Genomic DNA, 22,813 nt, shown 5'->3' with positions numbered 1-22,813 from the left:
ATCTTCCATAAAAAAGAATTAATGGTCATTTTTTTTTCTCATTTTGGCAACAATGATGAAAGATTTGGTCTGTATTACAGTAATGAATTTTATTACTAAATGAAGACAACAGTCCCTCTAAACTGATGTTGCCATTCTTAAATTTTTCAAATATTTATGTATTAAAAGATCGAGAAAATTAAGATTATTGGGTTAAAAGGTGTTGTAGAAATTGTGACACTTTGTATTTCCTTCACATTTAGAAATTTAACAGGAAATTTACTGATGGTTTTAAGTAGAGGACCTGGGAGAATACCTTATAAACAAAAGCATGGCAGATGTCTATGTTTTAGCCACTATAACAGTGAGATTTTTTTTTTTTTTTTAAGTTTTTTTATTTCTGTGAGAGAGAGAGATAGCATGAACAGGGGGAGGTCAGAGAGAGAGGGAGATAAAGAATCTGAAACAGGCTATAGGCTCTGAGCTGGCTGTCAGGACAGAGCCCTATGCGGGGCTTGAACCCACGAACCGTGAGATCATGACCTGAGCCGAAGTCGGACACTTAACCCACTGAGCCACCCAGGTGTCCCGAGATTATTTTTTTTTTAAAGTATTTTGTTTTACTTATCAGTTGGCAAAAGGCACTATATAGGAAATTTCTTACTTTTTAGATTTTTAACTAATGACCGATCTGTGGAACTGTGGAAACCATTTTTTAATGTTTTAGATTTGTCATGGTGGGTCAAGCCACATTAAACCCAAGATAGGATATAAGGTTTTAACGTAGTGTCATTTAACAATACGAATAGTTGGGAAGAAACCAGAATGATGTCATTACTTATCAGTGTGCTAATTCGTTTTTTCACCTGTTTTGTGTATGCTCAAAACATTTAACAGGAGTTACATTTTAATGACTTCCAATATTTTTAAAATTTAGACATCAAAATTAAGGCATTTTAAATATCTGTTCTAATGAAAACATTTTAGAAATATTATTAATTGATACTGCTTTTTACACAGGAGAATACAAAGTTATACCTCAATTTACTTGAAATGGAATATAGTGGTGACCTCAAACAAAATGAAGAAAATATCCTAAATTGTTTTGACAAAGCTATACATGGTTCATTACCTATTAAAATGAGAATTACATTTTCTCAGAGAAAAGTGGAGTTTCTTGAAGATTTTGGTTCAGATGTTAATAAGTAAGATCTTAATTATATATTATCTATTTGAATAATAAATGAGCATTGATAATTTTGGATGGGAGTTTCATGGTTAGAAGTTAACATATTTCTTTCTCCTCATATATATGGGGGGATAAATTCAGTTTTGCAAATGTATATGTGTTTAATGGGATATATGGTTTGTCTTCAGATTGTTTTCAAAATTTTGGCATTATAATGTAAATAATGAGAGAAGGCAAGAAACAGCAATCCTATGAAAAAGGAAATAGGTCAAGGCTTGAACCCTGAAACACAGAAACAATACAATAGGCCATGAAAGGTGGATGTGGTTAATCTGGAATAGGGATGCCATTTTATATCTGAATGGAAGAAGCAGTTTGGTTGCACAGATCATGCCTAATGGCCTCATTTCATGCATTGTAAGAAGCTGAAAGTTGAGAGTGGTGGAAGGGTTTTTCTCTAGGGAATTTGGTAAAAGGACAAGTTTGCGATTTATATTTGCAAAATAGAAGAGTAGAAGTATTGATTAGAGCATTGCTGCTGTTCCATTCTTAACTGATTGTAGTAGGAACTATCACAGTTCTTATGAGGCATGTCCCTTCTCTATTACCCTAATTGAGTGATTTCCATTGTAACAGTTGTTGATAAAATGAGTGATTTGTCTCTATGTGTGTATACATTTTTGATGGTTGAGTAAAATTTTAAACTAAAAAAACATTTAACATAAGTTAAATTTTAATGCAGTTGTATATATGTGCTTGACGTAGTAAATGTTTTCTGTGAATTGTCTACTGTAAAATACCTAACAGTCTAATGAGGGTGTAGGTACTGTTCTTTTTTTTTTTTTTTTGGTACTCTTGTTTTTTTAATAGAGGAGGCTTAAAGAGATTAGGAAGTTTTTCCAAGGTCAGTTAGCTATTATTACATTGTCAGCTGGGATTAGAACTTGATTCAGAGTCTGTGATGCTAGCCACCTGTGCTGTATATTTAGTGTCTTTTGTTTTGCACTGAAGAAAGTGCACAAAAGAAATGGGATTATGTAATTCTAGCTTCTAGTCTAGCTTCTAGCTTCTAGTTGGATGGTATGATCAGAGGAAATAGGTAAGGATATGAGGTGGCACAAAACTGTTAAGAAGGCTGTGCTTTCTGTGGATCAGAATGGATTTGTCATCCTTCACAGAGGAGATGGGGCTTCATTTAGCTATGGGATTCTGATAAGGAGAGGATAAAATGGTGGAAGAAAGTTAAAGTTTATGTAAAAGTAACATCTGCTTGATTGGAGGGTTTTTGAAGTAGAAGGTATGATATTGATTATGCTGTGTTTGGTTCAGAGCACATGCAGTGTCAAGATTGACAATAGGAAGCTCTTTAAATGATATATTTGAAATTGGCAGTAATGTGGACAAATCTGAGGCTTAACACAAAGATAACAGGCCCTTGCAAGTATCGTTATATAGGGTCTGGATATCAGGTCTAATATTGTTGTCTTTGAAATTTAAAAAGAATGTGACTGAAAAATAAATGAGCTTAGGAGTCAGAAACTTAGGAATTTAGGTAGCAGTAAAATGTATTGGTAAGAACTGATTTTTTTTTTTTAATTTTAGTTAGCCAATATACAGTGCAGTATTGGTTTCAGGAGAATTTAGTGATTTCTGCAGGCTGCCCAGGGATGTTGTATATGCATGTATGTAAAGTATCAAGGTCATTTCTACAGAAATGTTAATTAATTGTGTTAGGGTTAATGATTACTTTTAAAAAGGCTGCCATCTTTGTCTTTAAAAAAATATTTCAGAAATGGTAAAAGGAAAATAGAATCTTTAGGAATTTACTGTTAGTTTGGCTTGAAGTGACACTGTTTTTCTAGTTCTGAGTTCCAAAATACACATACCATGTCAAATTTATTTAAAAATGATTTTTTTAATCAGTGATAAAAATTATACTGTACTTTTATATTAGTTCTAATTCAGTTTACCACTTAGCTAAAGTTTAAATACATTGGATCCTAACTAGTGTCAAATGCCTTTAAGCATTGTTAAATTAGATTTCAAAAATCTAGAAATTACAGAATGGTCAGTACTTCTTTGCACTGGACAAATACACATCCTCAAGGTCACTGTCTTAGTTGTACAGTTTCTTAGGCAAGTTCTCCCCATATGTTAAAAATGATAAAGGTAGCTATTGACCAATATCCCATCAGCTTCATTCAACTGAAGAGAACAGGCACTTTTCTAGTAGCTCAGAAATCCTGGGACTTCTTAAACATCTTGGTTTGGGTCAAATGCTCACTCTAAACCAGTTATTGGTAAGGGGTATATAGTGCTGTGGTTGGCCAATTCTGAATCCCTAAAGCCCCATTTGAATCACATGGACTGAGAAGGAGTGCAGAGCAGTGGTTTTCCAAGAGGAAATAAATTGGAAAAGGTGCTGAGAGGAGGTTTGCTTGCTGTTTCTCCTGGTTCATTAATTAAAAAAAAAAAAATCAGTGTATGTTCATTGCAACATATTTTTTTACCAAGGAGAAAGAAGTCCAAAACTTGACAACTTTAGCAGTTTGGCTTTTGTATATTCCAGAGGATTTTTTTTTCCCCCTTCCCTCTCAGGCTTCTGAATGCTTATGATGAACATCAAACACTCCTAAAAGAACAAGATTCTTTAAAAAGGAAAGCAGAAAATGGGTATGTAACTTCTTGCTGACTAAGAATGATTCATGATACTTTAAAAATCTCATTGTGGAAATGCCTTTAAAGACAAATATTAAAATTTTTTCAACAATGTTTGAGAGCACGCGTGTGCGCGCACACACACACATGAGCGGGGGAGGGGCAGAGAGAGGGAGACATATAATCTGAAGCAGGCTCCAGGCTCTGAGCGGTCAGCACAGAGCCCACCTTAGGGCTCAAACCCAGGAACTGTGAAATCATGACCTGAGCCGAAGTCGGGGATGCTTAACTGACTGGACCACCTAGGCGCGCCCCTAAAGATATATATTTTTAAATATTACCTTCAAATTGTGGTGATTTAGATACTTTATATTCATGATTTGAAAAAATTTTACAAAACTGAATAAGTTCAGAACTTTACTAAAACAAATGTATACACGTACAAATGTACACATTCATCCGTTTGTTTTAAAAGTACTTATCTGTGGGAGTTTTGAAAGTTTGCTTTTCCTTATATTTAGATCAGAAGAACCAGAGGAAAAGAAAGCTCACACAGAAGATACAACTTCATCATCTACACAGATGATTGATGGTGATTTACAGGCAAATCAAGCTGCATATAATTATAGTGCCTGGTATCAAGTGAGTTCACTTAATTTTTTGTTTGTAAATGTTATTAGAAAAGCATAAATTAGGATAGTCCTTTTTTTTTTTTTTTTTTTAAATAACCACAAAATGCAGTCTGGAATAGAAGCAGTTGTTAAGTCTTAGAATTTTAGCAGTAAACACATGCCTGGTTTCTTAACTGTACTTTCATAAATGGAACTCAGCCAGTTCTAACATGCTAACGTGTGTTTTCTTTCAGTACAATTATCAGAATCCTTGGAATTATGGACAGTATTACCCTCCCCCTCCAACCTGATGGGAAAATATATCAGACGGAATGTATGAAAAGTATGAAATTTTTTTTTAATGAGGGATGTAAACATAGCATAAGCTTGTTGTATTTGATAACTTGTCTTCCTGTTTTCTGTGTAACATGATTTGTTTAGTAATAGGGGAAAATGTCACTAAGTAGCTTACCACAGATACTATTTCCTACCATTTATAAAATTTACTTTTTATTGGAGAACTATTTTTTTGATTTTTTTTGCATTAAGTGGTCTAGAATTCTTTTGCAATGGATTTGCAACAGTTTTGTAGCCTTAAGGGGTAGGAAAACAACTGACTGGAAATCATGTCAGTGTAGTACAAGATTCTGAAAATACTATAAGGGCTGGTTATTAAGGATTTACCTCCTCTGTAAAAAAAAAAAAAAAAAAGGATTTTTAACCTTTAATGACAAGGTTTTATCTGTTTCAGTTATCCTTGTGAATTTGGATTTAACTGCAGAAAAGATACACTATTAAATACTAGGTCTTGGGATAGAGACTATAAATGAAAAAATGGAAATGTTTGCATCCCTTTTAAAAAATGAAAATCATATCAAAAGTATGTTGTTTCAGGAGACTTTGTATTTAGAATATTCATGTAAAACTTGTGAGCAAGCTTTCATTTTGATCAAACTGATCATCTTCATTTTTGTAATAAAACTTGAGACTCCTTAACTAATCGTTATGAATTCATTTGGGAGTGGGTTCACCTAACAATATTAACCTTATTCATCATTATTAGTGGACCAGTGGTTTTGAAGTATACTTTTTTGAATTTAGCTAAAATCATACCATTTAGCTCTTTGCTTCCTCTCAGTTTCTGTGCTTGTCTTCTCACTATACAGGAATATTTAAAGAGGAGTGTGTCTCTGACAAAGCTGTTTGGACAATTTTTCTGTAACTCCCTGTTTTGATAAAGTGTTAGCCCTAGTAAACCTAATCAGAACAATTATCTGTTAACACCAAATAAATCAAGAGACTGAATATATTTTATTGAGCCTTTTAGTTTACAACATGAGGTAAAAGGAAGTCAGTTCTCCTTAGCCAATATTTTACACAGCTGTAGTAAAATATTTCAAACTTTAGGGAATTATAATGGATTACATATATTAAAACTTGGGGACTGGGTAAACAATATCTGCATTCTTGAATTTTCCAGTTGATTCTTCCACTACAACAGTAACCAGCTCTAGTTACATAAGTTTCTTCAAGGCCATGTTTTATTGTTGCTAATGTCTTTATATCAGAAGCATTGCTATTTCAGTCAATATCCACTAATTCCACTTCAAAAATGAGTTTTGCATTTGGTGGAATTCTGTTGCAGAAGTCAAGGCAAATTTAATAAAAATTGCTGCTTCTTTCACTCACAATAACCTCAGTCTAAAATTAGAATGATACATAATAGATATGGGTATTAACTTCAAAGGGAAGTATCTTTGTGAATGGTGATCAAAACCTACCAGTATAGGCTGACTAGATAAGTTGAGCTTGGACTAGAATCTTCCTTACCTGGATGCCTCACCAATACTCCCAAGTTAGCCACTACCTANAAGAGCTATTATATACTTCTAAATAATTTTAACTGATACAACTGGAGAGAAATTCTATGTTTTTTAAAAGTTATTCTAACTGATCCTACTAGTCCAATGGGAATGGAACCAATAACAGAAAAAACTACCTTCTCACTTAGTTACTGAATTGTTCTGATCATAATGATCAGGAGCCAGGGGTTTTTTTGTTTATTTGTTTTGTTTTTAATTTTCACAGACTGTGTCTATCAGAGAAGTATTGTCATTAGTAGTGATCAGAGATGCTTATACTGTGTTGGACCCATGGTCTCCTTAAATTTCACAACTGGTAATCCCCAACATATGTTCCACTGCTAAGCTTTGAGTACCCATTTAATTGCCTGAAATTATACTGCAGCATAAAATTACCACGAGCCATGCTTGTATCCTATAATTTTCTACAGTTGTTTGTACTGGACATCTTAACTCCTTTAAGTAAATCTTTCAAACAATAACAATTGCCTTTCAAAGACGAAAACTTAAACCTCACCATTTACCTCTTAAAAATCAAGAACAAATTAAAAAGGACAGAAAGGTAAATTCTGTTCTAGCTCAGGTTTGGATACTTTGTACTAATAACACATATTAACTTCTGTCTGTATTGGTGGTGTGTATACAGAAGCATCTAAATATCAGGAATACAGGTCTGGATGGGATTCCTGATCAGGAAATTAACCTAGGATGCATCTTTTATACCTTCAGATGGTCTTCATGTTTTTTTTTTTTTTTTTACTCACAAAGGAGAAAAGGATACTTGGCATCAGGCTGTCCTTTCTTTCCATAAGCCCATTCTGGTTCAATTTCTAGTCGAGCCTTTTCTCCCTTACTCATGGTCAGGAGTGCTTCATCCCACTAAAGGCAAGAACATGAAATACTAATGATAATTTGCAAAAACTACATGTAAAACTAGAAAACAGTATATACCAAAAAAGCATTCCATCACTGGATTTCAATATATTCTAAGGTAATGTCCTTGGGTGAATCTTTGTCCTTTAGTTCCTCAATGCAAAACAACAAAAAACCATATATACATACATCTATATATGTATGTATTTTAACTAAACTCTGCCCCCAATATGGGGCTCAAACTCATGACCCCAGGATCAAGAGTTGCATGCTTTACCATCTGAGCCAGCCAGGCACCCTAGGTCTTAAAGCCAGTTACCAAAAACAGTTAAATCAACAGGATGCAAAGATAAAATATATGACTGATATCATATACTCTGTTGAAATGTCAGTCACATAAAGCTCAAGGGATAGAGATCTGTTACATAATGGCAAATAAGAATATGGTTCACTAGAAGAAATAGACAAGCAATTAATCATAGAAATAGAATAACTGATCAGTTTGTGTATAGTTAGTATCAACTAGGTACAATCAGGTAGCAGTTTAAGTTATTTTCAAACCTTTAGTTTGAAGATGTTTTATATGCTATTTTAGGCTCTTGTTATGATTGAGCTGTATTTTATAACTTACCACAATATTAAGAAGAACACTGAGGATTCTCATAAGTGCACCTGAATAGGCATTTCAGTTATAACGTTTGATGTTGTGAATAAAGACAATGTAATAATAAATGGGCCCTAGAATGACAGCTTCAGTGAAGCTGATAATCCTGCTATCCATTACCCCCTTTTGTACACTGCAGTGGTCACTGCAGCTCAAGCCCACCTTCCCCTTTTCTCATTCCTTCTGTTAACCTCTCACATGTAAGGGTAGGTAAAAAAGGCATGCTTACGTTTGAAAAATTTTCTGGTATTTGAACCTCGGTTGTGAAAAGTGAAAAAACTCAAACTTTTTCTTCTATGAGTAAGTATTCCAGTGAAACATATTTTACCTTTCTCTATCATGTATAAATAGTACAACTATGTAACATTTTATAAGAAACTTAAAAAAATTTTTTTGAGGTTTTTTTGAGAGAAAGAGACCGCGCAAGTGGGAGTGGGGCACGGAGAGGGAGACCATCAAAAGCAGGCTCCAGGCTCTCAGCTTTCAGGACAAAGCCAAATATGGGGCTCAGACTCACGAAACAAGAAATCATGACCTGAGCTGAAGCTGGACGCTTAACCAATTGAACCACCCAGGCACCCCTAAAGGAATCTTAAAGATAAATTTAGAAAGCCAATCCTTCTGACAAAGAATTACTTGATGATGAAAAAAATATTAAAAAGGGTAGGCATTGAAGAAAATAATATTTGAGTCTCTACTATGTATTATGTGCTGCAATTATGCTCATTTAATTGTTTTAGCAACCTTGAGGAAGGCTGTGTTGTCCATAACCAAGGCCCAGAAAAATTGTGCCAAATCAGTTAGCAATGATAGCATTTGATTTGTTACAAAGACTGCTTTCATCATATCCCCAATCCTAAATCTTTATGGCATCATATACCACAAATAGCATGTGCCACAACATCTATTGATTCATTGCCATTTTTTACTTACTCCTCTGATAACTTTGCCTATTCCAACCTTAAAACTTAAAGGCTTGGCATTTTTCTTCTTCTTTGAACCTGTAAAACAAATTTTCCTTATAATGCATGATGAAATTAAGTTACATTGGAAAAACTGACTTAAGTCTTTAAATTGATTTTAGAACTTACTATGCATTTGAAAATAAATAAAAATTCAGAAAACTCTTATCTTTACATATAGTTATGGTCTATAAGGCAGAGGAGAAGGATCTATATTTACCACTTAAATAGCACACTATTTTGCCTTTTATAATGAAATACGAAAGCCTTACTTTGGGACGTTAGCCAAGTTTAGATAGACTAAGCTTCTTTATTTTTTGCTTCCCAATGACCAAGACCTATTTATTCGCCCAGCCAATAGTGAACAGAAGACCTCTTCCAATTAAGTCACAGGTGCAAAAGACTTCTGGAAAAACTGACAGCCAAGAGAAAGGTACAGCCAACTGCTCATGTACCACACAAATATTTTGCAATGCTTTATAGCTAAAAAGATAAGATTACATTTAGACTTACTCGTTTGAACATTAGTATCAAAAACAGTCCCATCCTGTAGTGTTCCTGTATACCAGCAGTGAACAACATCTCCCTTTTTGGGAAAGTTGGTTTTATCTCCTTTTTTAAGAACAGATTTCACATATTTTGGTGGACCCTAAAAACAAAAACAAGAGTTACTAACTCACATCCTTCAGGATGACCAAGAGAATTCTAATACTGCCAACTGGGACTGAAGTATGGTCACAGAGTTTCAAAGATTTGGCAACAAACTATTTTGCTTCGGGTTCACCTCTGAGTTAAAAAAAACCCCACCAACTCATTGCACGTCTATGGTGAGAATATTAGTAAATAGCCTCAATAATTTCAAGTAGCTTCCAGTCTCTCTGGAAACCAATGTTCTTTTGACAAAATTCTGTTAATTAACAAACCATGAAATAAATCCTGTTATTTTCCAAGGTCAGAAATATCATTACTATTTAATTCCTATAAAGTCATAAGGGATTAAATAATGTGACATTATTAACTATTACTAACTGACATTATTAACACATTAATAACTGACATTTTTAAAAGATTTGAGTTGTTTAGCACCAATAACTGACATTACAGAATATTTTTATTATATCCAATTAGGATGAATACAGTAATGCTCCATTGGTTTCTGAACTTCAAAATAAATTCACACAATGAACAGAATTACCTATAGAGATTACCGTCACATGGAGCACCTGGGTGGTGCAGTCAGTTGAGTGTCCAACTTTAGCTCAGATCATGATCTCACAGTTGATGAGTTCGAGCCCTGCATCAGGCTCGCTACTGTCTCTGCAGAGCCAGCTTATGGTCCTCTATCTCCCTCCTCCCCCATTAGTGCTCTATCTCTCTCTCTTCAAAAACAAAACATTAAAAAGAAAAAATGAAATGATCATAACAGGCATCATGTGGGTCTTTTTTAAAAGTTAAAGGCTATCCTAATCAGCAGTGATTCCATACATGTGAGGAAAGCAAGTTTTTTTTTTTGCAGTATTTTAAAACTGATAAAGTATCACTTTATTACTGATAAACTGAAATGTAAATGGATGGTAAATATGGTCAATAAAGAAGCAAGAATTATTTTTGTTGTGCCTTTGTTATTGCCTTGCAAATACTAATGTCAAATATAATATTAATTATTTGAACTATTTTATATATCCTACATAAAAATCATCATAGATTTTATAATGCTAAAAAAAGCTCATTACAGGTTGGGTTGTGTCCTGCTTCCCATAATATGGTGTTTGGTATTTATCAGTGCAATTATTATTTATTACTATTTCAAATATTGTTCATTATGATACATTAAAGAAACTAATCTTTAAAAGGCAATTTACCAATATTAAGCTCAATTTTTATTTATTTTTTTAAATGTTTTATTTATTTCTAGGAGAGAGAGAGAGACACAGCGTGAGCAGGGGAGGGTCAGAGAGAGAGGGAGTCACAGACTGAAACAGGCTCCAGGCTCTAAGCTGGCAGTCAGCACAGAGCCCGACGCGGGGCTCACACCCACAAACTGCGAGATCATGACCTAAGCGAAAGTCGGACGCTTAACCGACTAAGCCACCCAGGCGCCCCTCAATTTTTATTTTTAAAAATCTTTTGAAAATTATTAAATTCCAGTAGAGTTAACGTGTAGTTTTATGTTAATTTCAGGTGTATAATATAATGACTCAATAATTCTGTATATTAGCACTGATCATGATAAATGTACTCTTAATCACCACCTATTTCACCATCCCTCCCACCCACGTTCCTCCTGGGAGAAAAGCAATTTTTTTTTTTAATTTTCTTTTTTTTTTAATGTTTTATTTATTTTTAGGAGAGAGAGAGAGAGACAGCGTGAGCAGGGGAGGGTCAGAGAGAGAGGGAGTCACAGGCTGAAACAGGCTCCAGGCTCTGAGCTGGCAGTCAGCACAGAGCCCGACGCGGGGCTCAAACCCACGAACTACGAGATCATGACCTAAGCGAAAGTCGGACGCTTAACCGACTAAGCCACCCAGGTGGCCCCGAGAAAAGCAATTTCTTATTCAAATTTAAGAACAAAATTAAATAACAAAAAAAGGGGGGGTATATAGAATTTATATAGAAAACCCCAGGACTCCAGCAAAAAACTGCTAGAAATGATAAATGAATTCTGTGAAGTCGCAGGATACAAAATCAATGTACAGAAACCTGTTGCATTTCTATATACCAATGATGAAACAGAAGAGAAATTAAGAAAACAATCTAATTTCCATTTTACCCAAAATAAGATACCCAGAAATTAACCTAAACACAGAGGTGAAAGGCCTATAAAACACTGATGAAAGAAACTGAAAGGACATAAAGGGAAAGACATTCCCTAATCATGGATTAGAAGAATATTGTTAAAATGTCCATACTTCCCAAGCAGTATGCAAATTTAATGTAATCCCTATCAAACTACAGCATTTTTCACAGAACTAGAATAAACAATCCTAGAGTTTGTATGGAACCACAAAGGACCCCAAATAGCAATGGCAGCCTTGAAAAAGAAAAGCAAAGCTGGATATACCACAATTCTGGACATCAAGTTGCATTATGAAGCTGTAGTGATCAAGACAGTATGGTACTGGCACAAAGAGAGACACGGATCAATGGAACAGAATAGACAATCCAGAAATAAACCCACAATTATACAGTCCATTAATAAAGAATAAAGTCCACTGGAAAGAATATCCAATGAAAAAGACAGTTTCTTCAACAAATGGTGTTGGGAAAACTGGACAGCAACATGCAAAAGAATGAAACGGGACCACTTTCGCACACACAAAAATAAATTCAAAATAGGTTAAAGATCTAAATTTGAGACTTGAAACCATCAAAATCCTAGAAGACTACATAGGCAGTAAGGTCTCTGACTTCAGCTATAGCAACTTCTTTCTAGATCTATTTCCTGAAGGAAAATAAAAGCAAAAGTAAACTCTTGGGAGTACATCAAAATAAAAAGCTTCTGCACAGCAAAGGAAACAGTCAATGAAACTAAAAGGCAACCTGCAGAATGGGAGAGGATATTTGCAAATGACATATCTGATAAATGGTTAGTGTCCAAAATATATAAAGAACATATAAAACTCAACACCCCCAAAAAGTCCAGTTTAAAAAAGGCAGAAGACATGAATAGACATTTCTCCAAAGAAGACATCCCAGATGGCCAGCAGACACATGAAAAGATACTCAACATCACTCACCATCAGGGCAATGCAAGTTAAAACTACAATGAGCTACTACCTCACACCTGTCAGAATGGCTAAAATCAAAACACAAGAAACAACAGGTGCTGGCAAAGATGTGGACAGAGGGGAACGTCCTCTTGCACAGTTGGTAGGAATGCAGCCATTGTGGAAAACAATATGGGGGTTCCTCAAAAAGTTACAAATAGCAATTGCACTACTGGGTATCTACCCAAAGTATACAAGAACATAAATTCAAAGGGATACACGCACCCCTATGTTTACTGCAGCATTATTTACAATAACCAAGATAAGGAAGCAGCCCAAGTATCCAGTGATTGGTGAATGGATAAAGAAGATGTAGTCTATGTATGCAATGACATACACAGTCATAAAAAGAACCGATTCTTGGGGCGCCTGGGTGGCTTGGTTAAGTGTCTGACTCTTGATTTTGGCTCAGGTCATGATCTCACAATTTGTGAGATTGAGCCCCACACAGGGCTCTGCGAGGAGCCTGCATGGGATTCCCTTTCTCTCTCTACCCCTCCCCCGCTTGTGCATGTGTGCTCATTCACTCTATCTCAAAATAAATAAACATTTAAAAAAAGAATTTTACACTATGAAACATTTAATAATGGAAAGAAAACAAGAAACACTGAACACCTAATACTTGCCAGTCACATAACACATACCATCCTACTTACTCTTAATCCTCTGGAGACCCTTAATCACCTACTTGTATTTTTGCAGATGAAGAGACAGAGTGAGGTTTTGGGAATTTGTGCAACAGAGCTATAGTGTAGTAGAGAAAGAATATAGGGTTGGGTTTATCTGAATCCAAAGGTCTTGTTCTTGTTCTTAGGTCTACTATGCCTAAATACCTCAAATAATAGTATTGATGACAGTTAACTTCTACTAATATTAGTTAAAATAGCAATTACTGAGCACCCTTTATGTGCTGGGCACTACTCAAATGGTTTACATAAATTAACTCTTAATTGTTACTACCTTATGAGTTAGGTACTATTACTCGTTTTACAAAAAAGGAAATATAAGGATACAGTGGTTAAGCAAATGGCTCCTAAGTGGCTGAGTAGGACTGAAAACCAGGCAGCCTGTATATGAGCCCCATGCTCTTAACCACCTTACTACAAAAACACATATAGAACTTTAGATACTACACAAATCATTTTACTTAATGTCAATTCATTTAACTTTACAGCAACATGGCAGCCTTTTTTCCATCTTTTGTATAGAAGGTAACGCCTGGATAGTGTAAAGCTCTATTTAATTTAGAGCCTAAGAATGAGCACTTTTCACCTAAAGCTAGGATGCCTCCCTAAATCAAAAGAATGTTACAGCTACAACTCAAGTACAATGTGTATTATAAAAGTAAGCACTGGGACACCTGAGTAGCTCAGTCGATCCTGGGTGGCTCAGTCGGTTGAGGTCTGACTTCGGCTCAGGTCATGATCTCACGGCTCGTGGGTTCGAGCCCTGCATCAGGTTCTGCACTGACAGCTAGCTCAGAGCCTGGAGCCTGCTTCGGATTCTGTGTCTCCCTCTCTCTGACCCTCCCCTGCTCATGCTATCTCTCTCTCAGAAATAAAGCATTAAAAAAATTAAAAAAAAAAAAAAAAAAAGCAAGCATTAACTTCCTCCCTGACACTCCCATTCCAGGCTTGTTTTAATGAAAAACTGCTACTAGAAATGGTCAGGTGTCTATTAGTAGCAGTGTAAACTGGTGCTATCTCTTTGGAATGCAATTTAGAAATATTAGAAATGCAATAAATAAAATAATAATTCTATTTATACAAATATATGCCCAAGAAGTAATTTGAAGCTAAGGACAAAAATCTTTATGCAGTTATTCAATACATATTATCCACAGTGGCAAAAATAACCACTGTGACATTACCACATGCTTATGGTAATCTAATACTGTTTTTTTATAATGTGGAAAAATTCTTATAAAGTGAAAAAAGAGAAATTTCTAACTATAGTAATATCTCAAAATAAATAAACCCTCAGAAAATATTCAAAACATCCTGAAATGTATCTAGCTGTGGGAATTATGTATTCTCTATACTTTTATTTTCTATTTGAAAAATAGCATGTTATTTTTATATCAGAAAAATAAAGGGTTAAAAAAATACATAGTTGACTTGACAAAAAGTGGTAATATAAAATGAGAATGACTAAATTTTTTTATGTGAGAGTATCAGAATATCTTAAAACTTTACATTAAAGAAATCACATGTAACTATTTGAATGGATAAGGTATGATTAGTGAACAAGAACTACATTTTATATCTTAACTTCATTTTATTGTTTTCCCAATTGTTGTCCCAAGTTATTTGGCCATGCTGTGTTACCTACATTAAATCTAGGTCCTAGAATAATGCAAAAAATCCCCCCATTAAATTGGTGATTATGGCTCAGACTTAATGGTGAAGGCACCAGTCTGCTCATGGATGGCATCCATTTCAGTGTTTCACAAAGTGTCTTTTACAGACCATTCACTGCTTAGTATTATTATCACTGTTAGAAGAAAAGGGGTCTGCCATAATTGTTTAGGAAGCACTACGTTCAAGTTAAATATGCCTCTATTCTACATGATTTCTCAGAGCTGTCATCAGCTAATATGCACTGTGAATCTTCAAGGTGACAGAAAGCACAGGTTTTGATGATGCTAGAAAACAACCTGGACCTTCTGGGACCTATATAACACATTTTATGAAATGCTGTTCTAGTTATATGATCTGATTTTGTATTTCACTGCAAGAACCTGATTGGTTCACGGTGAGAGGTCAGATCAGTCCCAAGACTATACCTAAGTTATATACTTGAATGGACCTAGCTTTTAGATAATTTCTTGGCTTTGCAGCAATTTCTTTAGTTCAGAACTGTGAGAGTAATCATTGTAATTTCAGTTACCTATAATTTCATTATAGCCTCTAAAAATTAAAGTATGTTACATCATTATTCCTATTATTCATTTAAGAAATATTTGAACATGTTCTATGTGTTAGAAACTGGAGATACATAGGGTGAGGTGGCAGACAGGGTCCTGACCCTCACTCTAGCAGAGAATATAGTCATGTGTATAATTACGTGGGTTATGAGACCTAAGGAGGGGGAGCACAAAGTGCTAAGATGGGAAGGACACAGTGACCTAACCCAGTAGAGGCTACAGCCAGGGAGAGGTTTATAACACAGAAGAGCATTTTCACAGCAGGGAACAGCATGAGAATAGTAGAGTCTGCGAGGGAGAAATGAATGAGGCAATGGAAGGAAATGAGAGGAGGATGGAAAGATAGGTAGCATAAGTTAAGAAACGGTTTTGTTTTTTTTCTTTAAATCTTCAGGTCACTGAACAGCCAATTAAGAGTTTTAAACAGAAGTTAAGAGAATCAGATTCGTGGGGTTTTTTTAAATTTTTTTTATTTTACAGAGAGACAGAGGGTGCACGAGTAGGGGAGAGGGGCAGAGGGATATACAGAATCCTAAGCAGGCTCCTTGCACAGGGCTCAGTCCCACAAACCTGGGATCATGAGCTGGGCCGAAATCAAGAGTCCAATGCTCTACTGACTGAGCCACGTAGGCGTCCCAACAGAGCACTGTGACCTAGTGAGGAATGGATATGAAATCAAGGTGGAAGTGGGGAGACTTGTTAGGAAGAGGTTAGTATAGTAGTCTGGATCTACACCAGATAAAACACTTCTGAGATACATTTACTGCAAAATCAACAGAATTTGATGATGATTAGATGTGAAGACATTGTAGAGGATGAATCTCAATTTTTAGCTAAAGTATTTTTACGGTCATTTCTGACTGCTGAGTGTGAGTGCCCGCACTATCTTATACTTTCTCTTGTCCAATATTCATTGGAATTACTTGAAAACTTTCCTTAACATTATTAAACACATAATAGAAAATAAATTATTGATGATGACTAATTTCTTTAAAGTCCAGTAGAGGTATTAGACAGGTTCTTTACATTAAAATAAATAAGGTAGAAACAAATAATTAGATACCATGTGTTACAGGAATTTATACAGTTAAGTAAAATCTGGGATGGTGAAAAATTCAGAGGAAGTGATGAACCCATGACCTGGTTCTTAAAAGTGACATGGAACTGACAAATAGGGGACTTAAAGACACATTAATCTTTCTCTTTCTTTTTATTAAAGAAATAAAAGTATGAGAGTGGGAATGGGTAGTTTAGTAGGCAATGAGCAAACATTTGCGGTTAAAGAAGAACATTTCTTCCAAAGTAGCAAATATGGAGCTGGGCAGAAAATGGAAGACTCTGAATGCCAAGAATGGTGTCCAACAGAAATACAAAGAGGACCACAAATTAATTTTACGTTTTCTAGTTGCCACATAAAACCATTACACTCAAAATAATACTTCAGTATTTCAACAATATAAAAGATAGATTATAAATTCTTTAAAAAAAAAAAAAAACATAGTAAGCCTCTGAAACGGAGTGTGTATTTCACACCGAAAGCACATTTTAATTTGGAGTTGCCACAAAAGGCACAGTAGCTGCATAAGGCTAGGGACTACTATTTCAGGACAGCACAGTTCTAGACAGTACAGAATTACTACAGATTTCTAAGCAAGGTATGGTTCACAAAGTACTATTTTACTTAAGTAAAACTTATACATTTTACTAGAAAACTATTTTGGGACTAGATGGAGGAAGAAAGAGAGTGAAGGCAGATCAGTGAATTTTCCAATACTCTAGGTCTGAGGACTTGAAATGCTTGAAAATCAAGGAGGAATGAAGATTTGAAAAAAAAGATTTCAAGAGAAGATTTGAAAGATTTAAAAATGTTTGAGAGCATTAGTTCTGAGGGACACATGAGAAGGAAAACATTAACGATTCAGAGAATCTGGAAGGTAAACTATTTTGCCAAGTGCCTTTGGAATCCTTTTAGTAATTATTAGGCCTTTATTTACTTGAGTAGGTGCTCAGTATTTTCCCAGTACATATAACAGTTGTCAAATCAGATGTGATAAACCTCAAAAGTGCATTAGTGTACATACCCACAAATATTAATTTGTGCTTTACTTTTTTAAATTTTTTAATGTTTTATTTACTTATTATGTTTTATAATGCTTTATTTCTGAGAGAGAGAGAGACAGCGTGAGCAGGGGAGGGTCAGAGAGAGAGGGAGATACAGAATCTGAAGCAGGCTTCAGGCTCTGAGCTAGCTGTCAGCACAAAGCCTGACACGGGGCTCAAACTCACGAACTGTGAGATCATGACCCGAGCCCAAGTGGGATGCTTAACCGACTGAGCCACCCAGGAGCCCCAATTTATTTTTGACAGAAAGAGACAGAGGATGAACAGGATTGGGGCAGAGAGAGAGTGGGGCACAGAGTCTGAAGCAGGCTCCAGGTGCTGAGCTGTCAGCACAGAGCCCGATGTGGAGCTCAAACCCATGAATTGTGAGATCATTACCTGAGCCGAAGTTGAATGCTCAACTGACTGAGCCACCCAGGCGCCCCTAATTTGTGCTTTTCAATCAATAGGAAAATACCATATAAATTAACTAGCTTTAGTTCTATAATTCTATACCTGAACTTATATTGTGTCCACAAATATCCAAATGCTATACTTTCATCATTAGGTCCCACCTCTTTATAAGATCTGAGGAATATTATTATTACTATTAGATTATTATCATTGGTACTAAGTGCCAGGAATGAGTGAGCTTGGTTAGCAAGGTATTATCAGAAATGTTAAGACTGTAATTATTCAGCTCTACTGTGGCTGTTCTAAGTGCTGTTCTTGGCTCTACTGAGGGTGTCCATTTGCAGAAGTGGTTTAATCTGGTTCTTCAAACATTTGTACCAGAATGTAAAACCTATGTTGGGAAAGATGAAACAGATGACTCCATACCCTGCAGCCAAGCCCGGACTATATCTATCGCCAAGAATACCAGGTACATTAGAAAAAGCTAAAAATAGTCATGGTGAAGTTTCTTTCACTCAGTCCAACTTGACTATACAATCAGGACCTTAAAATGGCTTTGGAAGCTTAGAATTTCTGGTCAGACAGAGGAAATATAAAATACAAAGCTAGAGGTTTTACAGGAAAGACTTATTAACTGTAAAACACTGGTTCTTAGGTGTTTTTTTGTGATTCACTACACCTAAGGGAGAGAACACACTCCAAATGAGTGTTTGGTTCACTGAGAAGTGCCCATACTCAACCACTCCTTACTAGGAGAAATCAGTGCTGTAAGCAAATACTTTTCTCAAATTCACATGAGAAATAAAATAATACTCTATACAAACCTCATCCAGAGTTTCTTCAGACTTGGTTTCTTTGGGTTTATCTTCATTAAGCTTCACATTTTTCACCTGCTCAGACACTTTACTTACACTTTCAGTACCCTTGAAACGCTGTAAGGAAAATACTCTAATGTTTACCATATTCAGGAGAGGTCAAAAACTAGAAGGGAACATCTATATTTTCAACCTTTCAAATGAATAAACATCTGCACCATGATTATAGGCTACATAATTCAAATGTAAATAAATGAAATGGCTTAAGAAAAATCTTAATTTTAATCAATAAATTATGACCCTGATTAGCATTGATTAGTTTGATTAGCATTTTAATCAACAAATATGACCCTCAAAGTATCTTACAATATAAATTCTGAAATCAAAGCTTTAGAAAGGCCAACTCAGACTCAAATATGAATACCATTCACACAGCTCCTTAACAATGCCTCTGTGCTTTGTCATTTCAGAATAAAATGAAATACCAGAGAATTTAAAATTTGTTTTTCTAAAGTCTCAGCCTAAATCTGAGATTTTAAATTCATAAATGAAATGGAACTTACTTTGGATTTTAACCTTTCAGTGTGCTTATTTGTCTGAATTTAAACTATAGGGAATTATTTTTAAGAATTTGGTTCCTTAAAATACTAAAACATCTTTCCATACTACAGATGAGCTTTGCTAGATTTGACAGCTAGTCTACTTATGATTAGAGTTAAGAAAAACTGCAGGTGGAAAAACTTAAAACATATTTTGCAAATAAATTTAAAACTTCTTTTTGCAAATAAAATATCTAAAATATTATTTTGGTAATAAAATGTAACAATACTCACCTTACTTTCAAAAAGATGGTTATAGGCTGTAACCAAATGGTCCTTGTTAGCTGTCTTGGCCACGTTTTTAATGTTTCCTAATAACTTATGTTCTGCAAGAAACTATAAAGAGGAAAGCTGCTTAGAATAATTTCCCTCACGTAATAAGGGTCTAAATGTTAGAAAATGACCTTTTATGTTAGCAATTATGCCTTCAATAGAAATACTAATGACAGAAATGAAATAAACATATTTATGTCCTACTTCATAACAAGATTTATGGAAGATTAAAAATATTGAGTATTTATAAAAATTGACAAGAGTGGAACTGTAACTCACCCTTTTCCTTCCCATTAAGGAACTCACAGAACATTTATACAGCAAGTACACTCTGGTGACTGGACAATGCCACTGGCCATGGCCCTGGGAGCCTCAAACCATGTTGGGCATAGCTATCTTGACAAATCTGTAACCCATTGTTAGCACCCTGGGAAGCATGGTTAGCCAATACTGGATATAGAGTGGTTAGGTATGTGGGCTGAGGAGTCAGATCATCAAGGGAGTAAGCCTTCCTAAAGATGCCATTTCTGTATCAGAGTGGAAGATTAATAACAGCATCTATGTCAGAAGGTTGTTCTAAGGACAAATGCAACAACCCATTTAATGCATTTTACATACAGCCTGTCACATGGCCAGAACTCAATAAATATCAGCTATTGGGACTAATGACATAATGTGCTTAATAATTCAAAGTAATAGAATTCCATTTGTCTCAAATAAAAGACTAAACTGGCAGACAGACACCAAAATACTACTACTGAATATTGAATCATCAAAATGTAACTTCATCTCAAAATCATGTCTTTGTTTTCCTTATTTTATTCTGCTTCCTTTTCTGCCTTCTGGTCCTTGAATCTTCATTTTGCTACTTTCTTGAAGTTGTCCTCTAGCATCTTCTTTTGATAAGGCAGCTTTTCTAATACTATCACTATCGTATTTTTTTTCCTCCTCTGTGTTCCTCTCTCCCTCTTAGAGAAATGTTATAAACGATAAAAGTGGATGGGGAAAGGCTATTTTGATTAAATGGAAGTAATCAGCTGCTTCAGCATTCTTGTGATTTCTTTAGCAAGATTACAAAAAAAAAATCCAAAATATAAACATCTCCTTGATATCTTATGATTAATAGAACAGTGACTGGTTAAAGGATGTGAATGAAAAGTGGAGAAAATGGACTCAAAAGGTTAATACATGAAAAAATATTCTGATAATTCCAGTCTCTTGAAATTGTCTCATGTGGGCCAGTTTTACATTAGAATTCACATTGGGATGACTGGTTCTGTAAGAATTTGATGAAGTACAGTACTGAGGCATTAAATGTTAATGAATGATAGGCCTAGTTTATTCTGATGTTCCATTTGAAATATGAACTGACTTCAGAGAAAATAATTCCACTAAAATGGCGTGGTCTTTCTTTTTATACTGTATCCCCGACAGGGAGCACAGTTCTTGCTATAGATGTATAAATATTTGCTTATGTCAGGTAACTTATGGGTGTATGGAACTGGAAGCTAGAGAGTATTTCCTCTTCAAGACACCTCAAAATGAAAATAAACCAGAGTCCTCACAGAAGAACCCCAAAATAAATTTTTAATGCAAGTTTAGAACTTAAAAAATTGTAGAGAAACCATACTGCTGCTTCTGTTTGTCATAAGTGAGGGGATGCAGCGTGCATAAATTACACAGTAGTTCAGCAATTTAAGAGAGGCATGAATGATATTAATTTCCAGAGTGAAAAAAGTTTGACAAAAAAAATCCCAAAAAACAAACAAACCAAAACAAAAAACACTTGTGACCACAGTCGGGTGGTTAAGATGGAGACTATATTGAAAAATGCAGCGTGTACAGTATAAAGAACGCCAAATACATTTCTTAGTTGGTTTGTAACAATGGGAGACCCTACCCTAAATGCGTATGTAACGCCCCTAAGTATAAAGGGTGAAAAGGTCATGTGAATAGTCAGTATTTTTAAAAGGTAAACCGCAATCTACAGAGTTTTAAAAATTACACGCACTACCGTTCAGTATTTAGTAACTGATGAGAAAAGCAAATCGCACATACCGTTCCCACAAAAATCTTCACAATCCTTCCCATTTCCCTAATAGCCTACACTCCCCTGCAAGGGTCTCATCCAGGTTCTCGGTCCTCAGACACCCGTCCCATCCCCCAGTATTTCCTGGGTTCTTTCTTTTCCACGGTTTCCACCCTCACTCAACAGGCCCAAGGAGGTCCTAATTATGCGACTGCTCCCTGCCAGCCCCCCGAAATAAAGCCGTTCCCCCCGCCCCAACCGGGCAGCCCGGAAAGGCGGGAGCATGGCTGCCCTGCGCACGCGAGGCCTCTCCGGCCTTCCAGGCCACCGACCGCGGGATGACGAGGGCGGGGGCACGGAGGAATACGGAATGTACAGGCATCTCCGGGGGGGTGAGGCGTCCCTTAGCAGCACCAGCCCGGCCGCCCCGCCGCCTCTGGTACCGAATCTGAACCGTGGTCCTGTAGAAACTTGATAATGTCCTTCTTGGGTAGCTGCTCGCTGCGCAGCTGCTCCACGGTCCAGGCCCGCTGTGGAACGGCCGCCGCCATCTTCCCCCGCTGCCTCTGCTTTACTGAGCCAGCCCGCCTCGCTTCGGCATCGCCCCGCCCCCGGGGCGTGGCGCGGACTCCGCCTGGAGCTCGAGGGGGCGGGGTCACTCGCTACCAGCCGGGATTGGGGCCTGTCCTTGAGTGACGTCAAGGCTGTTCTTTGAGGGCTTCTTTGTTGAGTCCAGGTATAAACCCGCTGAAGTGTTCCTTGGGGCGGACTACCCAGATGAACTAAAACTGTCATGTGCTCTTAACTGGAACCATTGTGAGGTGATCATCGTTGGTAGTGATTTTTATTTACCAGCCATTACTCCCATTTGTGTACTAACGACGGACTGCTGTGTCTTTAGTCTGTATGTTACGTGCTTCAAGAAAACGACATTCAGAATCTAATCTCATTCCACCTCATTTTAGCCTAATAATTCACACCTGATTGGCTCAGTCCTTGTCCATTAGAACATATGCCCCACCATCTCCCTTTTAAAACAAATTAAACGAATACAACTTTTCTCTTTCCCCGCCCAAGAAATAAAAAACGCAC

At 36.1% G+C, this 22,813-nt stretch overlaps 2 protein-coding genes and 1 non-coding gene across 7 annotated transcripts in view; 2 read left to right on the top strand and 1 right to left on the bottom strand.

The window, feature by feature from the left end:
• The window catches only part of PRPF39 (pre-mRNA processing factor 39), a 42,524-nt gene extending 37,091 nt beyond the window's left edge, over nucleotides 1-5,433 (top strand). For all 4 annotated transcript variants that reach the window (XM_077761279.1, XM_077761282.1, XM_077761280.1 and 1 more), the window contains 4 exons: nucleotides 1,000-1,184; nucleotides 3,767-3,841; nucleotides 4,348-4,468; nucleotides 4,692-5,433. In XM_077761279.1, the coding sequence (XP_077617405.1) occupies nucleotides 1,000-1,184; nucleotides 3,767-3,841; nucleotides 4,348-4,468; nucleotides 4,692-4,748 (438 nt within the window). In that variant the 3' untranslated portion in view covers nucleotides 4,749-5,433. The remainder of the gene's footprint in view (nucleotides 1-999; nucleotides 1,185-3,766; nucleotides 3,842-4,347; nucleotides 4,469-4,691) is intronic.
• Nucleotides 45-134, top strand: LOC144229294 (small nucleolar RNA SNORD127). The gene has a single exon (XR_013334440.1). It is a non-coding gene; the product is annotated as a small nucleolar RNA SNORD127 (small nucleolar RNA).
• A 292-nt stretch (nucleotides 5,434-5,725) lies between the features above and the next one.
• Nucleotides 5,726-22,339, bottom strand: FKBP3 (FKBP prolyl isomerase 3). 2 transcript variants are annotated; one of them, XM_077761283.1, is made up of 7 exons: nucleotides 22,165-22,339; nucleotides 19,654-19,755; nucleotides 18,830-18,937; nucleotides 9,312-9,447; nucleotides 8,770-8,837; nucleotides 7,081-7,178; nucleotides 5,726-6,073 (listed from the first exon to the last, which is right to left on the bottom strand). In XM_077761283.1, exons 1-7 carry the CDS (start codon nucleotides 22,270-22,272, stop codon nucleotides 6,019-6,021), a joined length of 675 nt encoding a protein of 224 aa, XP_077617409.1. In that variant the 5' UTR covers nucleotides 22,273-22,339; the 3' UTR covers nucleotides 5,726-6,018. The 2 variants fall into 2 exon arrangements, with proteins under 2 accessions (XP_077617409.1, XP_077617410.1); XM_077761284.1 differs by lacking the exon at nucleotides 22,165-22,339 and adding an exon at nucleotides 21,751-21,996.
• Nucleotides 22,340-22,813: the final 474 nt, after the last annotated feature.

The sequence above is a fragment of the Crocuta crocuta genome, unplaced genomic scaffold (genome assembly GCF_008692635.1).
Source record: "Crocuta crocuta isolate KB4526 unplaced genomic scaffold, BGI_CrCroc_1.0 scaffold163, whole genome shotgun sequence".
NCBI classification, from domain to species: domain Eukaryota; kingdom Metazoa; phylum Chordata; class Mammalia; order Carnivora; family Hyaenidae; genus Crocuta; species Crocuta crocuta.
Note: the sequence above shows the minus strand (reverse complement) of the source record. Positions and strands in the feature narration are given on the sequence as shown.